Raw genomic sequence first — 14,165 nt, 5'->3', positions numbered from 1 at the left:
GTGGCTGAAGCTGGCGGGGGTGGAGAGAGGGGTGGGGGTTGGGTGGGGAGATGGGCCCGTGTGGTGGTGGTGGTGGGTGGGCCCGTGTTGGTGGGAGAGACGGAGAGTGGGTGAGAGATGAACCGCGTCGCAAGCGGTGTGTGGACGGGCGAGAGAAGGTGGGGTGCGACGATAAGATGAGGGTGGAGACACACACACCCCGACGAAATGAGCGAGAGAGATCTGCCTGCGCCATTACACGGGGCCAGCTTGGCCACCGTATGCTGGGATCGTTTTGGGTGGTGGCTGCAGTGCGGCGGCGCGGCGGGTGCGGGCAGGGGGGGGGGGGGGGGGAGCGCTTAAAGCGAAAAAAAAAAATAACTTGAATCTATTTTGTTGTTTCCGACGTCACGCGACGTGCCCGTGGAAACATTGAACGCCCCCAGGTGCTGATGACGTCGGCCGTGCAAAAAGCTGCAAGGCTTGTGATCTTGTGATCTCTACCGGCTACCGGAACTCGTGCAAATTACTCCGGCGCAGGGCTTGGACAAATGGTGGTGGTGCGACTGGGACACTGGCAATTGATAGTGGGTTGTGGAGCCAAAAAGGTGTGCGTAAACGTCGATGGAAGAAGCGAACAACTGCAAAGCGATGTCTGGTGCCACCTCCCCAACCCCTCTGCAAATGCGTCAAAATCCTGACCAAGCCCGAGCGAGATACGCACGCCTTGCTTCTCGGCTGCACCATCGGCCCGGAGCTTCTGTACACTGATTGCCACCGAAGCCTGCATCTACTGTAGCTCTAAGGTAGGAGGGACAAACAACTGTCGTGGTGGGTGGCATGACCAGAAAGTGGAGGTTGCGCTAGGGTCTAGCTGCTCTCTACTTCTTGAGCGCCATCTTGCGCCTGCGAGCAGCACCAGCCTTGCCGAGACCGGCCTTGCGCTTCTTTTCCTCCTCAGCAGCGCTGGCGCTCTCGTCAGCAGTAGCCGTAGCCGGGGTCGACGCGCCAGACTCGTCGCCCTCAGTCTCGCCCTCTGCCTTGGCACCCTTCTTGCCCTTGGCAGCCTTGTTGGCACCGCGCTGGCGCTGGGCACGCAGCTCGGCAGCACGAGACTTGCGCGCGGCAGGAGTAGGTGTGTCGACCTCGCTGACGTCAAAGCCAGCAACAGTGTCCTCCTCCTCGTACTCCTCCTCCTCAAAGTCCTCGGTGTCGACGCGGCGGCTCTTGCCGCCAGCACGAGCGATGAGGGCACGCGAGAGCGTCACGGGCCAGGTACGCGAGAACGAAGGGAGAGGAGCGAGGCTGTCGAGAGGGGTGGCAGTGCCATCGTCGTGAGGCTAAGCACAAGTCAGCGAGGGCTTTTCGTCTTTCGCGGCCCGGAACTCACCAGCAGGACCTGGTCACCATCAACAACAAGCTCGAGAACGTCGCCACCAAGGCCGCCCTCAACCATGGGGACCTTGACCTTGCGGCGGCCCTGTGCACCGCGAGCAGCCTTCTGGGCAGCCTCCGTAAAGTAGGCCACACGCGCAATGTCGCGGGTGTAGTTGATGCGGAGGACGAGGTAGTGCATGCCGGCGGTCAGAGCCGCAATGAATCCAAGAACGAGGCCGAGTCCCGGACGCCAGCGGCTGTAAGCATAGCCAAAGCCCTTCCAGGTGGGGACACCGTTCTTGTAGAAGAACTGTGGGATGTTAGCTGCGGGTCTCGTTGGGGAGAAGCGTGTGATTTAGCTGATGGTTGTCCAGCTGGGTTCGAGTGGATTCAGCTGTCCCCGACACGCCGTGTCCCGCTGGCCACTATCCTCTTTAGAGCATAGGGTAATGATACAGGTCAACGGACACAGGGAGCTCGTGATCTGCTGTTGCGATGCTAACCACCCAACAGCATACCCTCCCTCGCGCCCGCTCCACCTGCATAACAACGGCTGCGACCAGCTGCCGGCACCTTGGTGTAGCAGTACCGTGCAATACACAGCGACGGAAAACTGACAGACGATCGTGATGCGCTGCTGTGACCTGTTTGTGACAAACAACAGCAGCCACGACACGTACAACCCTCCGTCGCAGCACAGCACGACACAACTCTAGACCCGTGCTTCCTTCCTCGGCTCATGCTGCACTCGTACTCACGTTGTACCTGTCGCGCTTCTCCGAGTCCTTGAGCACAGTCGAGATCACGACGAGACGCGCGTACCGCTCCTGGGCGTGAGGGACGCCGCGGTTCTTGTCCGGGTGCAGGTCGCGCGAACGCTTGCGGAACGCGCGCTGGATCTCAGCAGTGGTGGCGCTGGGCTCGATCTGGAGCTCGGAGTAGAACGAAGCGTCGGGGCCTGGAGGTTGATGCCCATTCCATACAGATGGCAAGTAAGATATGATGATGTTGGGGAGAGAGAAGACACCGTCAGCACACACTGTACACGAGGTTTGGGGGTCAGGTTACAACCCACCGACATCCTTCCTGAGCGCCGCGACGAGGTCAAAGATTTCATAGTCGTCCTTTGTCCACGCGAGGGCGACGGCCGAGAAGGCGAGCGCCAAGAGGGCGAGGAGCGGCGCGGGAAGGCGCATGTCCTCAAAGGTTACTTTAAGTGGGCTGTGGGAGGTGAAAGAGTTGGTGACAGAGTTCCGCGCTGGCGTGAATATCTCGCTTGACGCGTATGGACGCACCCGACGTGGCGAAATGTCCTGGCCAGGGGGTGGATTTTGACGGAGATGGATCTCCGCGTTTCAAGCAGCAAGTTCGCGCTCACCAACCCATCCTTCATCATCCAACCTAGTCCAACAACAACAACAATAACAAACAACAGTCACCATGGTTGTAAGCTTGGGTGTTCTCATCTAAGCTGACACGCAGAAACTCCTCGTCAAGATTGGTATGGAGCTCGAGAACGTCGCTAGCGTCGTTCCCGAGGAGCCCTACGAGTACTTCTTCAACGTGCGTCCCTCACGAGCGTCCCTCTACCACTGAACCAAACTGACCGAACAGGTCATGTGCACGTCGTGTCGTGAGGAGCACCCCAAGGTCGTCTCGTTTAACCAGACTGTACGTCTTTTCTTCCGTTACACGGGCTCGTTCACCTAACGGCACTGCAGGAGGAGCACGAGCTGTCCGGCTCGCGCGGCAGCGCGCACTTTGTCTGGCGCTGCGGCAACTGCAAGGTACGTCACCTTTTTCGAAATGGCAGAAGCTGACATCCAGCGCGAGCAATCGTGCTCGTTCGCCTCGCCCTCCGCCTCGTCCAAGTCGACCGCCGCCCTGCCCTACGCCGCTGAGAACGCGCAGCTTGCGCCGCTCATCGCGCTCGACTGCCGCGGCCTCGAGGTCACAAAGTTCCACTTCCGCGGCCGCTGGATCGTCGAGACTGCCGAGGGAACCAAGTTCGAGGCCGACCTCGAGGAGGGCGAGGAGAGGTGGGACGACTATGACGAGAAGACTGAGGAGCCTGTCAGCATCAGCGAGTTTGTGAGCGCCGTGTCCCGCGTCTAAAGGCGTGTGGGTGGCCGCCCGCGCGGCGCTATGCTGTCAATCTCGTCGTCTGTCCATCGCCAGAATCCCTTCGGCCCGACAACAAACCCCACACCCCCGGTCCTCGTCTCGTTCGGCAACTTGCACATGCGCCAAGCATTGCGCAAGTCGGCCGACATGACATGACCGGCCCGGGGGCGAGGGTGGGTGAGCGAGTGCCGAGTCGTTTGACGGATGAGCTGGACCGCGAGGAACCCCCCGGGCGAGATGGACGGATGAGCTGGGTGGGCCCCGTGTTGGATATACACTTTTGTTTCTAGATGATAATGCGATTAAGTGGATGATGTGCCGACAGAGATACAGAGGTTTAGCGGGTGGGTGTATGTGGAACGCGGTTGGGCAGGCGCGGTGCATGCGACGGGCGACGGGGTCGTGGGATGCGAGATTATCGGCAACCTCTGGCCATTGACAGCCCAGGCTCTGTTTCCGCCACGAGCCTGTGTCCGTGGCTCGTGTTGCCCCTGGATACGTACCCAGGCGCGTGGTGGAGCAGAGTGTCTGGGAGCTGGCGCGGTGGAGTGTGTGGTCGTGTACCGAGTCGGTGACTCAGACCGTATGAGCACGAGGGTGGAGCCTGATAAGATAATGGGTACAGATGGAGAGAGTACGCAGCGCCGGTGCTGCGCTCTTGTGACCGTGACTCTTCTGCGGCTCTACGCACTCTGCTCGCTTCGATAAGGCTCCATATCAGTCATGCAAAGTCTCTGGAGGTGAGAGTGTCACACCACTGCCTTCCAACCGCCCCACAAAAATACAGAAGTGGAACAGAATACTCGATGGTGATATTTAAGTGCTTTAAGTGCTATGATTTTCTATAGCAATAAACATGTCCTTGCACCTAAACACGATGCCTTTAACGCTTGACAGTTTGGATGGCCCGCACACACGTAAGAAAATAAACCTGCCACTCGCAATCCCATCCCCAATGCCGGCTGCACCCTGATGTCGATGTCCACGTCTACTAATGCTGCTGCTGTTTCAATGCTGCTACTGTTTGCGGTTATGCTTCATGACCTGCTTCTGTCCATGCCTATGTGCTGCTATACACTATCTTTTGGGTTTCCGCTTAGATGGCGCCCTTGCCCCACTGGGCAGCGTTGGACGCGAGCTCGACGGCCGCGTTACCCCAGTCCTCGCCGTGGTCTAAAGTCAGCGCAAGCGTCTCACAACAGAACCGGTTCGTGTGGGAAGGAGAGTGTGCCGAGGGAAGGGTACAGCTTCACCCCCCACCTGCACACACTCTCCAATTCCCACTCCCCAGTGCCAGCAGAAACTCACTGTGGCCCTTGTTCTCGCCACGGCCGAGGCCGGCACGCTCGAGAGCCTGGTCGTCGGTAAGAGCGGTAAGGACACCAAAGACCACGGGGGTACCGGTGTCGAGCTGGACGCGCATGAGGCCGTGGCTCACGGCGTCACAGATGTACTCAAAGTGCATGGTCGAGCCCTTGATGAGCACACCGACAGCGATGACGGCGTCAAACTCGCGGACGGCCGCGGCAGTCGACGACGACTCGGGACCGGGAGTGCCGGTACGGGCGGGGTCGTCAACGAGCGAGAGGAGGTTGGCAGTAGCGCCGCCGAGGAGCGAGGGAGCGGCGTTGGCGGCCTGGGCCTTGCCGCCAGCGATGAGCCTGGAGACGGTCAGTGAGGTTCGTTCATGAGGTAAGGTGGAGGGAGGAAGGGAAGACAGGCGCCGGCCGGGCCGGAGCTGCCGCGTAGTAGAACATGGTCGAAGAGGGCAAGGACAGTGAGGCTACATCGAGCTCCCAGTGGCAGCTATCATAGAGCTCAGTCAAATGACTCACTTCTGGCACGCAAATGGCAGCTCGTAGCTGCCTGGCACGGTCTTGAGGACAATGTTCTCCTCCTTGACGCCCTGCTTCAAGAGAGCCGCAATGGCGCCGTCCACCAGGGCCTTGATGACCTTGTCGTTCCAGCGAGCGTGGACGATGGCAATGCGGAGCTGGGAGGCACCCTCAAAGGTCTGGGCGAGGGGCTCGAGGCCCTTGATAGTCTTGTCTGCCATGTTTATCGGTGTTGTAATGGAACGTCGAGGAAGGGAGAGAGTTCGTGCGCGCGTAAGCTGGCGTGTCATTTCATTGGGATTGCGGTCATTGACGATGGCGTGGATATCACGTGATAGGGATTTACGTAATGAAGAGCTTGTCTCTCCTTATGTGATGGGCGCAAATACACTTTTTGGATGGCATGCCCACTATGTCTCCCACATTCGAAAAGAAAAAAAAAACGGTCTCTGCCCAGAGATCTCGCCGACTGGCTCCGGGGCCATGGTGAGCGTCTGCACAACCTGACCTGAGAGAGAGCGGCCGAGCGGGCGAGGGGAGCGGGTGTGGTGTTTTCAGGACGGGTTGGGGTCCAATGGCATTCTGGAGGCAATCGGGCAGGCCGCACGGTAGAGTCGAGTTGACTGCACCGTACAAGTGATCCGCCCAGCCAGCGCCAGCAAACCGCACTCAGGAACTCGAATGCCCCCCCGGGTACTTTAAAACGCATCGCGCTGGCCATCCTTTCTTCTTCTCCACTCACCTCTCCACCACCATGTCTTTCTCTCGCTCTACGCAGAACGCCCTCCGCCAGGCCATCCGCGCCTCGGCCCCCCGCTCGGCTCGCTCGTTCACCCTCATGGCCCGCGCTGCCCCCAAGGCCGCCGCTGCCGCCCGCACCCTTGGCGTGAGTCCTCGCTGTCGCTGCCTACCCCACCCCCGCCCCCGCGCGCACGCGGAGTGGGAACAGGCATATGCCGCCCATGTTTACAGTACGCTGACTTGATCTCCAGGCCACCCGTGGCATCAAGACCCTTGACTTCGCTGGCACCAAGGAGCAGGTCTACGAGCGCGCCGACTGGCCCCTCGAGAAGCTCCAGGAGTGAGTTTTGCACGGTTGTGAAAGCGGGCTGCGGGCCGTTTTTGGCAGGGGCTGGGGGGAATGGACTTTTTCTTTCTATGGAAAAAGTCCAGCCCCCCGGAGGCTCCGGTCCAAAATGAACCCTACAACCCCGCCTTTTGCAGCCAAATTTCAGGACATACCACAGCAAAATGGCAGGCACTGATACCACCTCGCAGCTACTTCAAGAACGACACCCTCGCCATGATCGGCTACGGCTCGCAGGGCCACGGTCAGTCGCTCAACGCTCGCGACAACGGCCTCAAGGTCATCGTCGGTGTCCGCAAGGGCGGCGAGTCGTGGAAGCAGGCCCAGGAGGACGGTTGGGTCCCCGGAGAGACCCTCTTCGACATCCCTGAGGCGATTAACAAGGGTACCATCATCATGAACCTCCTCTCGGACGCCGCCCAGTCGTCGACTTGGCCCGAGATTGCTCCCCTCATCACCAAGGGCAAGACCCTCTACTTCGCCCACGGCTTCTCGGTCGTCTACAAGGAGGACACCAAGGTTGTCCCCCCCGCCGACGTCGACGTCATCCTCGTTGCCCCCAAGGGCTCGGGCCGCACTGTCCGCACCCTCTTCCTCGAGGGCCGTGGCATCAACTCGTCGATCGCCGTCTTCCAGGACGTCACCGGCCAGGCCAAGGAGAAGGCCATCGCCCTCGGTATCGCCGTCGGCTCGGGCTACCTCTACGAGACCACCTTTGAGAAGGAGGTCTACTCGGACCTCTACGGAGAGCGTGGTGTCCTCATGGGCGGTATCCAGGGCATGTTCCTCGCCCAGTACGAGGTTCTCCGCAAGAACGGCCACTCGCCGTCGGAGGCCTTCAACGAGACCGTTGAGGAGGCTACCCAGTCGCTCTTCCCCCTGATCGGCAAGTACGGCATGGACTACATGTACAACGCCTGCTCGACCACCGCTCGTCGTGGTGCCCTCGACTGGGCCCCCAAGTTCAAGGAGGCCAACCTCCCCGTCTTCGAGGCCCTCTACAAGTCGGTCCGTGACGGTTCGGAGACCCGCCGCTCGCTCGAGTTCAACGGCCGCAAGACCTACCGCGAGGACTTCCAGAAGGAGCTCGACGAGATCGACAACCAGGAGATCTGGCGCGCCGGCAAGACCGTCCGTGCCCTCCGCCCCGAGGCCGCCAAGGACGAGCTCTAAGCTACTCTTCCACTATAGTAGTTTAGCGTTGAGGTGACAGTTGGCCAGCAGAGTATCGGCAGTAGTTTTTACAAAAGGGAAACACCCGTTAGACAACGCTTGTAATCCCCTAGGCATGCATAGGACAGGACAGCAAACTAGCAGAGGCATGAGCATTTTCTTCTCTCGCTGATCTCGGAGCAGCAACGTGATCCGTGACTGACGAGAGCGAACCACTTTTCCACTTTTCTCTCTAGAAGTTTGGGCCTGGGCTTGACTGTCCAAACAACCCTGACTTTGGCCTTGGCAGTGGGGGTCAATAGCCAGTCGCAGTGGTGCTCCCGCCACAACCGGCCGACGAGTGTCAGGCTGAGAAGCAACGTTCTCGGCACAACCAACAGCATCGTGTAAAGTGCACGGGCATGCATGCATGTGGTCGCTCAAGGCCACAACACTGTACACGTATATATGAATGTTACAAAAGTGGCACTCCACCAAAGCGGCAATGCTGGTGGAATGAAATGTCCGTGGCACTCATGGCCGTCGGTACGTTTCTGTCGCCTTTCCGAAACGCCCTGTTTCTCCCTCTTACTTCTCGTTCTGCTCCCAGTCCGGGTTGTACGTGGGCGGGAGGTCTTCGACCTCGGGTTCCTCGGCGGGGTCGGCACGCGTGAGGGCGCCGGCATCCTCGTGTCGCCTGAACCCGCCGGCGGGCGCGGTCGAACGGGGCTGCTGGGGATCCTCGAGGAGGCGGGAGACGTCTGGGTTCTGCGCCGCCATCTGCGCCTTGGTGGGGAGGAGCTGGCGCGTCGTGCTGCTGCTGCCGCCGCTGTAGGCCGTCGGCGCGTCGCTGCCACTGACGCTGCGCGTGTCGGCAGTGTTGTGGCTGAGGGCAAACGACGAGTGGCCATACGATCCGGGGCCCAGGTGCCCATGGCTGCCACTGGCAGGGTACGTGCTCGAGTCCCAGCCCGAGCTGGACGAGGTGCCGGCGCCAAACGTCGACTGGCGCGGCGGCTGGCTGAAGTCTTGCCCGCCGCCCATGAACGGCGAGATGGGAGTCTGGGGGACCTGGTCATTCCTGTTGAAGGAGCCCAGAGTGTGGCCCTCGGGCGAGTCGGTGTAGCGCATGCCACCACCCTCATACAGGTCGACGTTGCGGCCCTTGCGCTTGGCCTGGTGGTTCTCCTTCATTTCCCTAATGTTGCGCCTGCAGCAGAGCCACAGAAGCAGGGCGACGACAATAATAACACCAGCGGCCGCACCAATGGCAATGCCAGCGATTGTACCCGTGCTCAACGAGCTCTTCTCAGTCGAGTGGCCTCCAGCGCCCGTGCTGTGCGCGTTTGAAGCAGTCGTACTGGGCCAGATCGACGAGGTGGTCGACGTGGGCGAGTTGTCATTCATACAGCTTGTGCTGCCCTTTGAGATGAGGATGAGCTCGGACACGCCGCCGTGACGGCCCTGCGCGTCCCAGGCTCCAAACATGACCGAGCTGCCCGCAGGAACGTCGGCTTGAAACGCTGTAGTCCCATCAGCATGTTTATCCAAACGATTTGCTTTTTTATACTCACAGACATTCTTGTTATCGCCGGTCGAGTTGAAGGTGGTTACGTCACCGCCCGGGATGACAGCTCTGAATTGGACCGGCGGATACACCGTGCCACTGTCAACCGCCCAAGAGAAACTCATGGAGCCACATTGCTGATAACATGGTCAGTAAACCCCCAAAGTCGCGGCTCTAGCACGTACCGCAATCTGACCGTCTTCCGGGGTCTGGTCGAACCTGAGAGGATCGCGTTAGCCTCCTCCGAAACGGTCGGGCTCTCCCGTATTGCCGTCGGAACTCTTTTACTCACGTCCACGCTGGGGAGGCCGTAACCTTGGTACACGTCGTGTCACCGTTCACCGCAGGCTGCACTTTGTACATTGGGCTGGCTCCACCGGACTACGCAAGCATGTCAGCTACCACCCTGATCCCGCGTCGCGCGCTCCATCAATGGTTGAACAAACACTCACAGCCCAGCCACTCGCGTCCGACATGATGAACACGACGTCAATGTCTGCAGCATCTGTCCATGTCAGTGCATGCACCTTCCGTGGCCATAGGTAGCTGTCCACTCACAAGGCAGCGCCCAAGAGAAAGTACCACTCCCATCGGTGTTGATAGCCGACGCGGGGATATCCACCTCTCCCGCGCTCGAGTAATTGGCCTGGGTGTACCGTTCAGCATGCACACGCACCACGAGACCCCGCCAACGACACGTACAAACACCATGAGCTTGAGGGGAGTCTGAGCTCCCGAGGTCCACGAGATATTTGTTGGCCCACATTCGGTGATGGTCGCTTTATCGACTTCGAACATGTACCCAGCAGAGACGCATTGTGCCACTGCCAAGGCAGCCGCCACGAAGCCCAGGCCGTGACGCATGGTTGGTTGGTGATGATGAGATCGCAGTACCAGCGGAGCGAAGAAGGGGATCAAGGAAGGATGTGCTTGGTCTGATGAGGAGAGACTTTGTAATGGAGCGAGTGTTGTCAAGATGTTGGAGATGCGAGACGCAAAGACAACCAGACGGCCACAGACTGACCAGGTGGGAGCTGGGTGAGTGGGATGAGCCAGTTTGAGAGTCTTGGCTCTTTTCGGCACGACCGGCATACCTGCCACCGCCTCGCTTTCTCAGGAGCGCGGGGCGAGAATGCGGGGAGCCTGACAGGTGGAGAGAGAGGTACGGTAGAGCAGCGCAAGTAACTACTGAGGACCTCTGCTGGTGAGCCAACTGTTTGCGAGCCGTGAGAGGGGTCAGACGACATCGAAACGACCGGGGATGTTCAACGGCAAGTGGCACTGCCCTGAGTCGCACGTCGTCCACGGCTTGCTCTACGACCGCGCTACCACAAAGATCCATCCAACTCCCCCCCACACAAGCAGTATCTTGCTGCGTGTGGCTGTGAAGACAGCTCCGTTCCGCCCCTGTCCATACATACCACAGGACACCGATGGATGCATGTCAATAGAACACCATGTTGCACTTGCACCACCGCGTCCGGTTTCACCGGAGGAACCACAATTGCCACGAAAGCAGGAGGGGGGCATGGTCCCCGTACCTAATGTCCCAACGGAGGCCAGCTCTGCAGTACCTCTTCTACGACACAGAGTTGTGTAGGTCCAGCCAGCAAGGAACGTCGCCCCCGTACTGAAGCGCACTCGCGAGACGTTCGCACCCACCGGCGGCGTTTGCACTGCCTGCCTGCCTGCCTTGACGGTCGCTTGCTCATGTGCCCGGGAGTTTCTCACGGCCAGCGAGGTATAACCTCACAAGGCACTTGCCTTGGCAGCATCGGTCTCTATGGCCCTTGGTTCTGCAATTGCGCCCAAAACAGCCCTGCGGTCACGACTCGGGTGTGGCGAGGATCTTGGCAAAGGAGAGATGCTTATGCTGCATACAACGTAGTGGGTACTACGACTGTAGAATGATGACTGGAACAAAACAACAGGAATAAGATCACGGATCACGGACGTTCCAGATCGGCGCGCGGTAAACCTCACCGCCACACAGGGGTCGACGTGCGGGGATGCTTTCATCGTGCGAGACCTTGTGACCCAACTGCTGACGCATCTCAACCCCCGGTTTCACGCGGAACACAATCTTCCGACCTTCTTCAGCCTCAGTGGTGCACTGCATGGGAAAGGGTTCTGCAGCGCTTTCCGGCCATGAAGCGGTTGACTGTTGACATGTATTCTGGCCTCGTGCTACAGTATCATGATACCTCGATGCTCAGACTTCAGAGCTACTCTGTGACGAACGTTATGTCACTGCTGGGCTGGTGAGTTGCTCGCGAGTATGTAACAGGGTGGCCCGCCCACGACAGTGCATGTGAACGGCTCAGCGATGTCCTCGGCTGCGCCGTCGGCAAAGGTGACAAGCCCGTCCAAATCGACCGCCACGGGACGCTGTTGCAAAGAAGAACATGCATGCGTTAAGCAAGTATACAAGATCCGTGGCTGGCTGACATCAGGTGCCCCGCAGTGACCGGCAGTGGCATCCAATCCAGGCCACGCACCTCTCCAGCACCCTCTCTGCGAGACTCAAGTCCAGGCTATACAGACCAGCGATCAGCGCTTGGGCCTTTGGCCTAAGATTGCTCCTCGTCGCTCTCTGCGGAACGATTCTTAGCCGCGTAAGCCGCGGGGCTCATGTCCACTTCGCGCATACCAAGCGCCGAGATGACACCGATCACCGCAAAGACGATCGAGCAGATGAACACGGCCTGCAGTCCTTTTTGGTATGACTGCGTGGCGGCGAGTTGGAGCGCGGGAGGCAGCTGGCGGATCACGTCGGACGACCTGCGGATTTGGGCAATGAGCTCCGGGGCGTCTGGACCAGTGATGCGCTTGGGAAGCTCCCTTTGCAGGATTGCCTGGGTGAGGGCTCCCGACAGGGAGACGCCGAGGACTTGGCCGGTCGTGCGGAACATGTACGAGACTGCGAGTAAGCTTCTACACAACGCAAATGTGATCGGACCACTCACGAGACGTTGCGACCGCGACGTGTTCACGGCCAATGTCGGCAATCAGGCCCACAATAGTGAGGGTGGAAACCGAGCCCAACGAGAACGCCATCGGACCAAACGCTGTCCACAGGCTCCATTCCGACGTGTCGAGGTCCCAAGTCGACAGCATGCAAGACGAGATCACGGCAAAGCAGCCAGAGAAGAACGTAAGCCAGTAGTACTTGCCCGTGTGGCGAACTAGGAAGCCATTGCCCAAGGAGCCCAGCGCACCGAGGACGGAGTTGGGAATGAGGTGGTAGCCAGCGACAGAGGGAGTCATGAGGCGGACGGCGGTAAAGTACAGTGGGACGGTGTACATGACACCAAAGGAAAGGATCGAGATGGACAAGTTGTTGATTGCCACCGCTACTGGGGTGCGCTGGGTCAACAGCTCGACAGGGAGGATGGGCATGACGGCAAACTTGAGTTCGACGGCGAGGAACAAGACGAGCGAGACAGCTCCGGCCACAAAGAGACCGACGATGGTGGGATCGCTCCACGCGAATCCTGTAGCCTCGTCGATAGAAGATGTCTTAAGAGACACAGCCATGAGTATGCTGCCGATGCTGCAGGCAAGGATGAACGAGCCGAGCCAGTCGACCTTCTTGAGCTTCTGGACGGTGGTCTCCTTGAGCACAGGGGTGCTGCTGCCCGAGTTGGAGGGTGACGGGATCGTGTAGCGCACCTTGAAGAAGATCATGGTGCCGGCAAGAACAAGCATGGGGACCTGGAGGTAGAACGCCCAGCGCCAGCCTAGGTTGTCGCTAATGATACCACCGATGGGTGCACCGAGACTGGAGTGTCAGTATACATACGGTACTCAAAGAAATGCAAAACTCACCCGGATCCCAAGCCGAAGAGAATGTTTGCGTACCCTTGGAAGATACCGCGGTGTGTGATGGGCACGAGGTCACTCGTGATCGTACTCGCCACCGAGGTGAGGCCACCGCCACCAATGCCCGCAATAGCTCGTGCCAAGATCATCGCATTCATGGTCGGCGCAACAGCACACATGATGTTGCCGACAGTGAAGAAGCTGAGGGCGATGAGGAGTGAGGCCTGGCGGCCAAAGATGTCGCATAGACGGCCATACAGGGGGGTGAAGCAGGAGACCGATAAGAGGCTGTGGGAGTCAGCTTGAGTTCCGGTTGACGAAGCCCACTATGCGGTGCCCAGCCACGACGCCATGTTAAGCGCGTTGAATGACGACGAGATGGTGCCCAGTAAGATCGCAACTGGCCAGTTAGTCACCATCATTAAAAGCACTTAACTCACCAATGGTGCCATCAAACGCGCTGAGGAAAGCGCATGACCACATCGAAATACACTATGCAAGTCAGCTATCGAACGTTACGGGTTGCTGCCAGCAGCTGACTCACCAGCACCCAAAAGTCAAACTGGGAACACCCAAGGGCTGTGGGTCAGCTATCACGCTTGCAAGGTCAAGACGAGCATGTGCTTACTCACCGTCATGTCAGTGATCAGTGCCCTACGAAGACGTGGGGATCGTTGCTTACCTGGGACATTCCTGCGAGGTTGTAGTGCTTGATATCGGCGACCGGCGCGTCTTCTGCGACGTGGGTGACATACTCGAGTGTCGACTCGCGCTGGAGCAGGAGCGGTGACCGCTCAGTCGGGGTCTCCTGGGAGAGTTGGGTGGTGCGCGACGGCATGTTGATATGGGCGCGGTCTCGTGTTTGACTTTCTGTAGCAGTGACGATGATGGGAGGATGAGAGGGTGGAGGTGGACGGGCACGTTGCGACGAGTGACAATGGGACGGTACCGTGTAAGATAACAGTCTTTCTGGAAGACGATGTGCTCCACGTTTCCTTTAACGAGGGATGCTTTTCGTTGTCGGCCTTGGTAGATTGGAGAGACGGAAGCGTTTACAAGTGGGCAGAGCGAGCTAGAGCGAAAGTGTCGCAACGACTGAAGCACGGGTTGCACGAGATGGCTGTGATACGCGTCGGCGAACGCCGGTCCGCGGCAACAACACGAACAGGCACCGGTGGGGTGGCGCCATGCTGGCCGGCAATGGTGTTTCTGTGTCGTCTCG

The 14,165-nt window shown here is 59.3% G+C and overlaps 6 protein-coding genes across 6 annotated transcripts; 2 read left to right on the top strand and 4 right to left on the bottom strand.

Annotated features, from left to right (window-relative positions):
* Positions 1 to 860: 860 nt before the first annotated feature.
* Positions 861 to 2,552, bottom strand: EHS24_009148 (uncharacterized protein; the record flags this gene model as incomplete). Its single annotated transcript, XM_028624441.1, has 4 exons — positions 861 to 1,319; positions 1,370 to 1,666; positions 2,115 to 2,314; positions 2,432 to 2,552. The coding sequence occupies 4 exons, from the start codon at positions 2,550 to 2,552 to the stop codon at positions 861 to 863; spliced, it is 1,077 nt and encodes a 358-aa protein (XP_028475513.1).
* A 244-nt stretch (positions 2,553 to 2,796) lies between these two features.
* On the top strand, positions 2,797 to 3,471 carry EHS24_009147 (uncharacterized protein; the record flags this gene model as incomplete). Its single annotated transcript, XM_028624440.1, has 5 exons — positions 2,797 to 2,802; positions 2,839 to 2,919; positions 2,971 to 3,027; positions 3,078 to 3,143; positions 3,184 to 3,471. 5 exons carry the CDS (start codon positions 2,797 to 2,799, stop codon positions 3,469 to 3,471), a joined length of 498 nt encoding a protein of 165 aa, XP_028475512.1.
* Positions 3,472 to 4,576: 1,105 nt separating this feature from the next.
* Positions 4,577 to 5,536, bottom strand: EHS24_009146 (uncharacterized protein; the record flags this gene model as incomplete). Its single annotated transcript, XM_028624439.1, has 3 exons — positions 4,577 to 4,653; positions 4,789 to 5,141; positions 5,316 to 5,536. 3 exons carry the CDS (start codon positions 5,534 to 5,536, stop codon positions 4,577 to 4,579), a joined length of 651 nt encoding a protein of 216 aa, XP_028475511.1.
* Positions 5,537 to 6,069: 533 nt separating this feature from the next.
* ILV5 (Bifunctional acetohydroxyacid reductoisomerase) lies at positions 6,070 to 7,575 on the top strand (the record flags this gene model as incomplete). Its single annotated transcript, XM_028624438.1, has 3 exons — positions 6,070 to 6,201; positions 6,308 to 6,396; positions 6,594 to 7,575. 3 exons carry the CDS (start codon positions 6,070 to 6,072, stop codon positions 7,573 to 7,575), a joined length of 1,203 nt encoding a protein of 400 aa, XP_028475510.1.
* Positions 7,576 to 8,142: 567 nt separating this feature from the next.
* EHS24_009144 (uncharacterized protein) lies at positions 8,143 to 9,985 on the bottom strand (the record flags this gene model as incomplete). The annotated part of the gene is made up of 8 exons (XM_028624437.1): positions 8,143 to 8,355; positions 8,416 to 9,077; positions 9,129 to 9,258; positions 9,307 to 9,340; positions 9,414 to 9,502; positions 9,574 to 9,617; positions 9,680 to 9,767; positions 9,824 to 9,985. 8 exons carry the CDS (start codon positions 9,983 to 9,985, stop codon positions 8,143 to 8,145), a joined length of 1,422 nt encoding a protein of 473 aa, XP_028475509.1.
* Positions 9,986 to 11,691: 1,706 nt separating this feature from the next.
* Positions 11,692 to 13,781, bottom strand: EHS24_009143 (uncharacterized protein; the record flags this gene model as incomplete). Its single annotated transcript, XM_028624436.1, has 7 exons — positions 11,692 to 12,041; positions 12,088 to 12,902; positions 12,950 to 13,231; positions 13,292 to 13,343; positions 13,384 to 13,403; positions 13,488 to 13,522; positions 13,626 to 13,781. The coding sequence occupies 7 exons, from the start codon at positions 13,779 to 13,781 to the stop codon at positions 11,692 to 11,694; spliced, it is 1,710 nt and encodes a 569-aa protein (XP_028475508.1).
* Positions 13,782 to 14,165: the final 384 nt, after the last annotated feature.

Source organism: Apiotrichum porosum, assembly GCF_003942205.1.
Source record: "Apiotrichum porosum strain DSM 27194 chromosome Unknown scaffold_8, whole genome shotgun sequence".
NCBI classification, from domain to species: domain Eukaryota; kingdom Fungi; phylum Basidiomycota; class Tremellomycetes; order Trichosporonales; family Trichosporonaceae; genus Apiotrichum; species Apiotrichum porosum.
The sequence above is the reverse complement of the archived record's forward strand: the minus strand, read 5'-3'. Positions and strand labels throughout refer to the sequence as shown.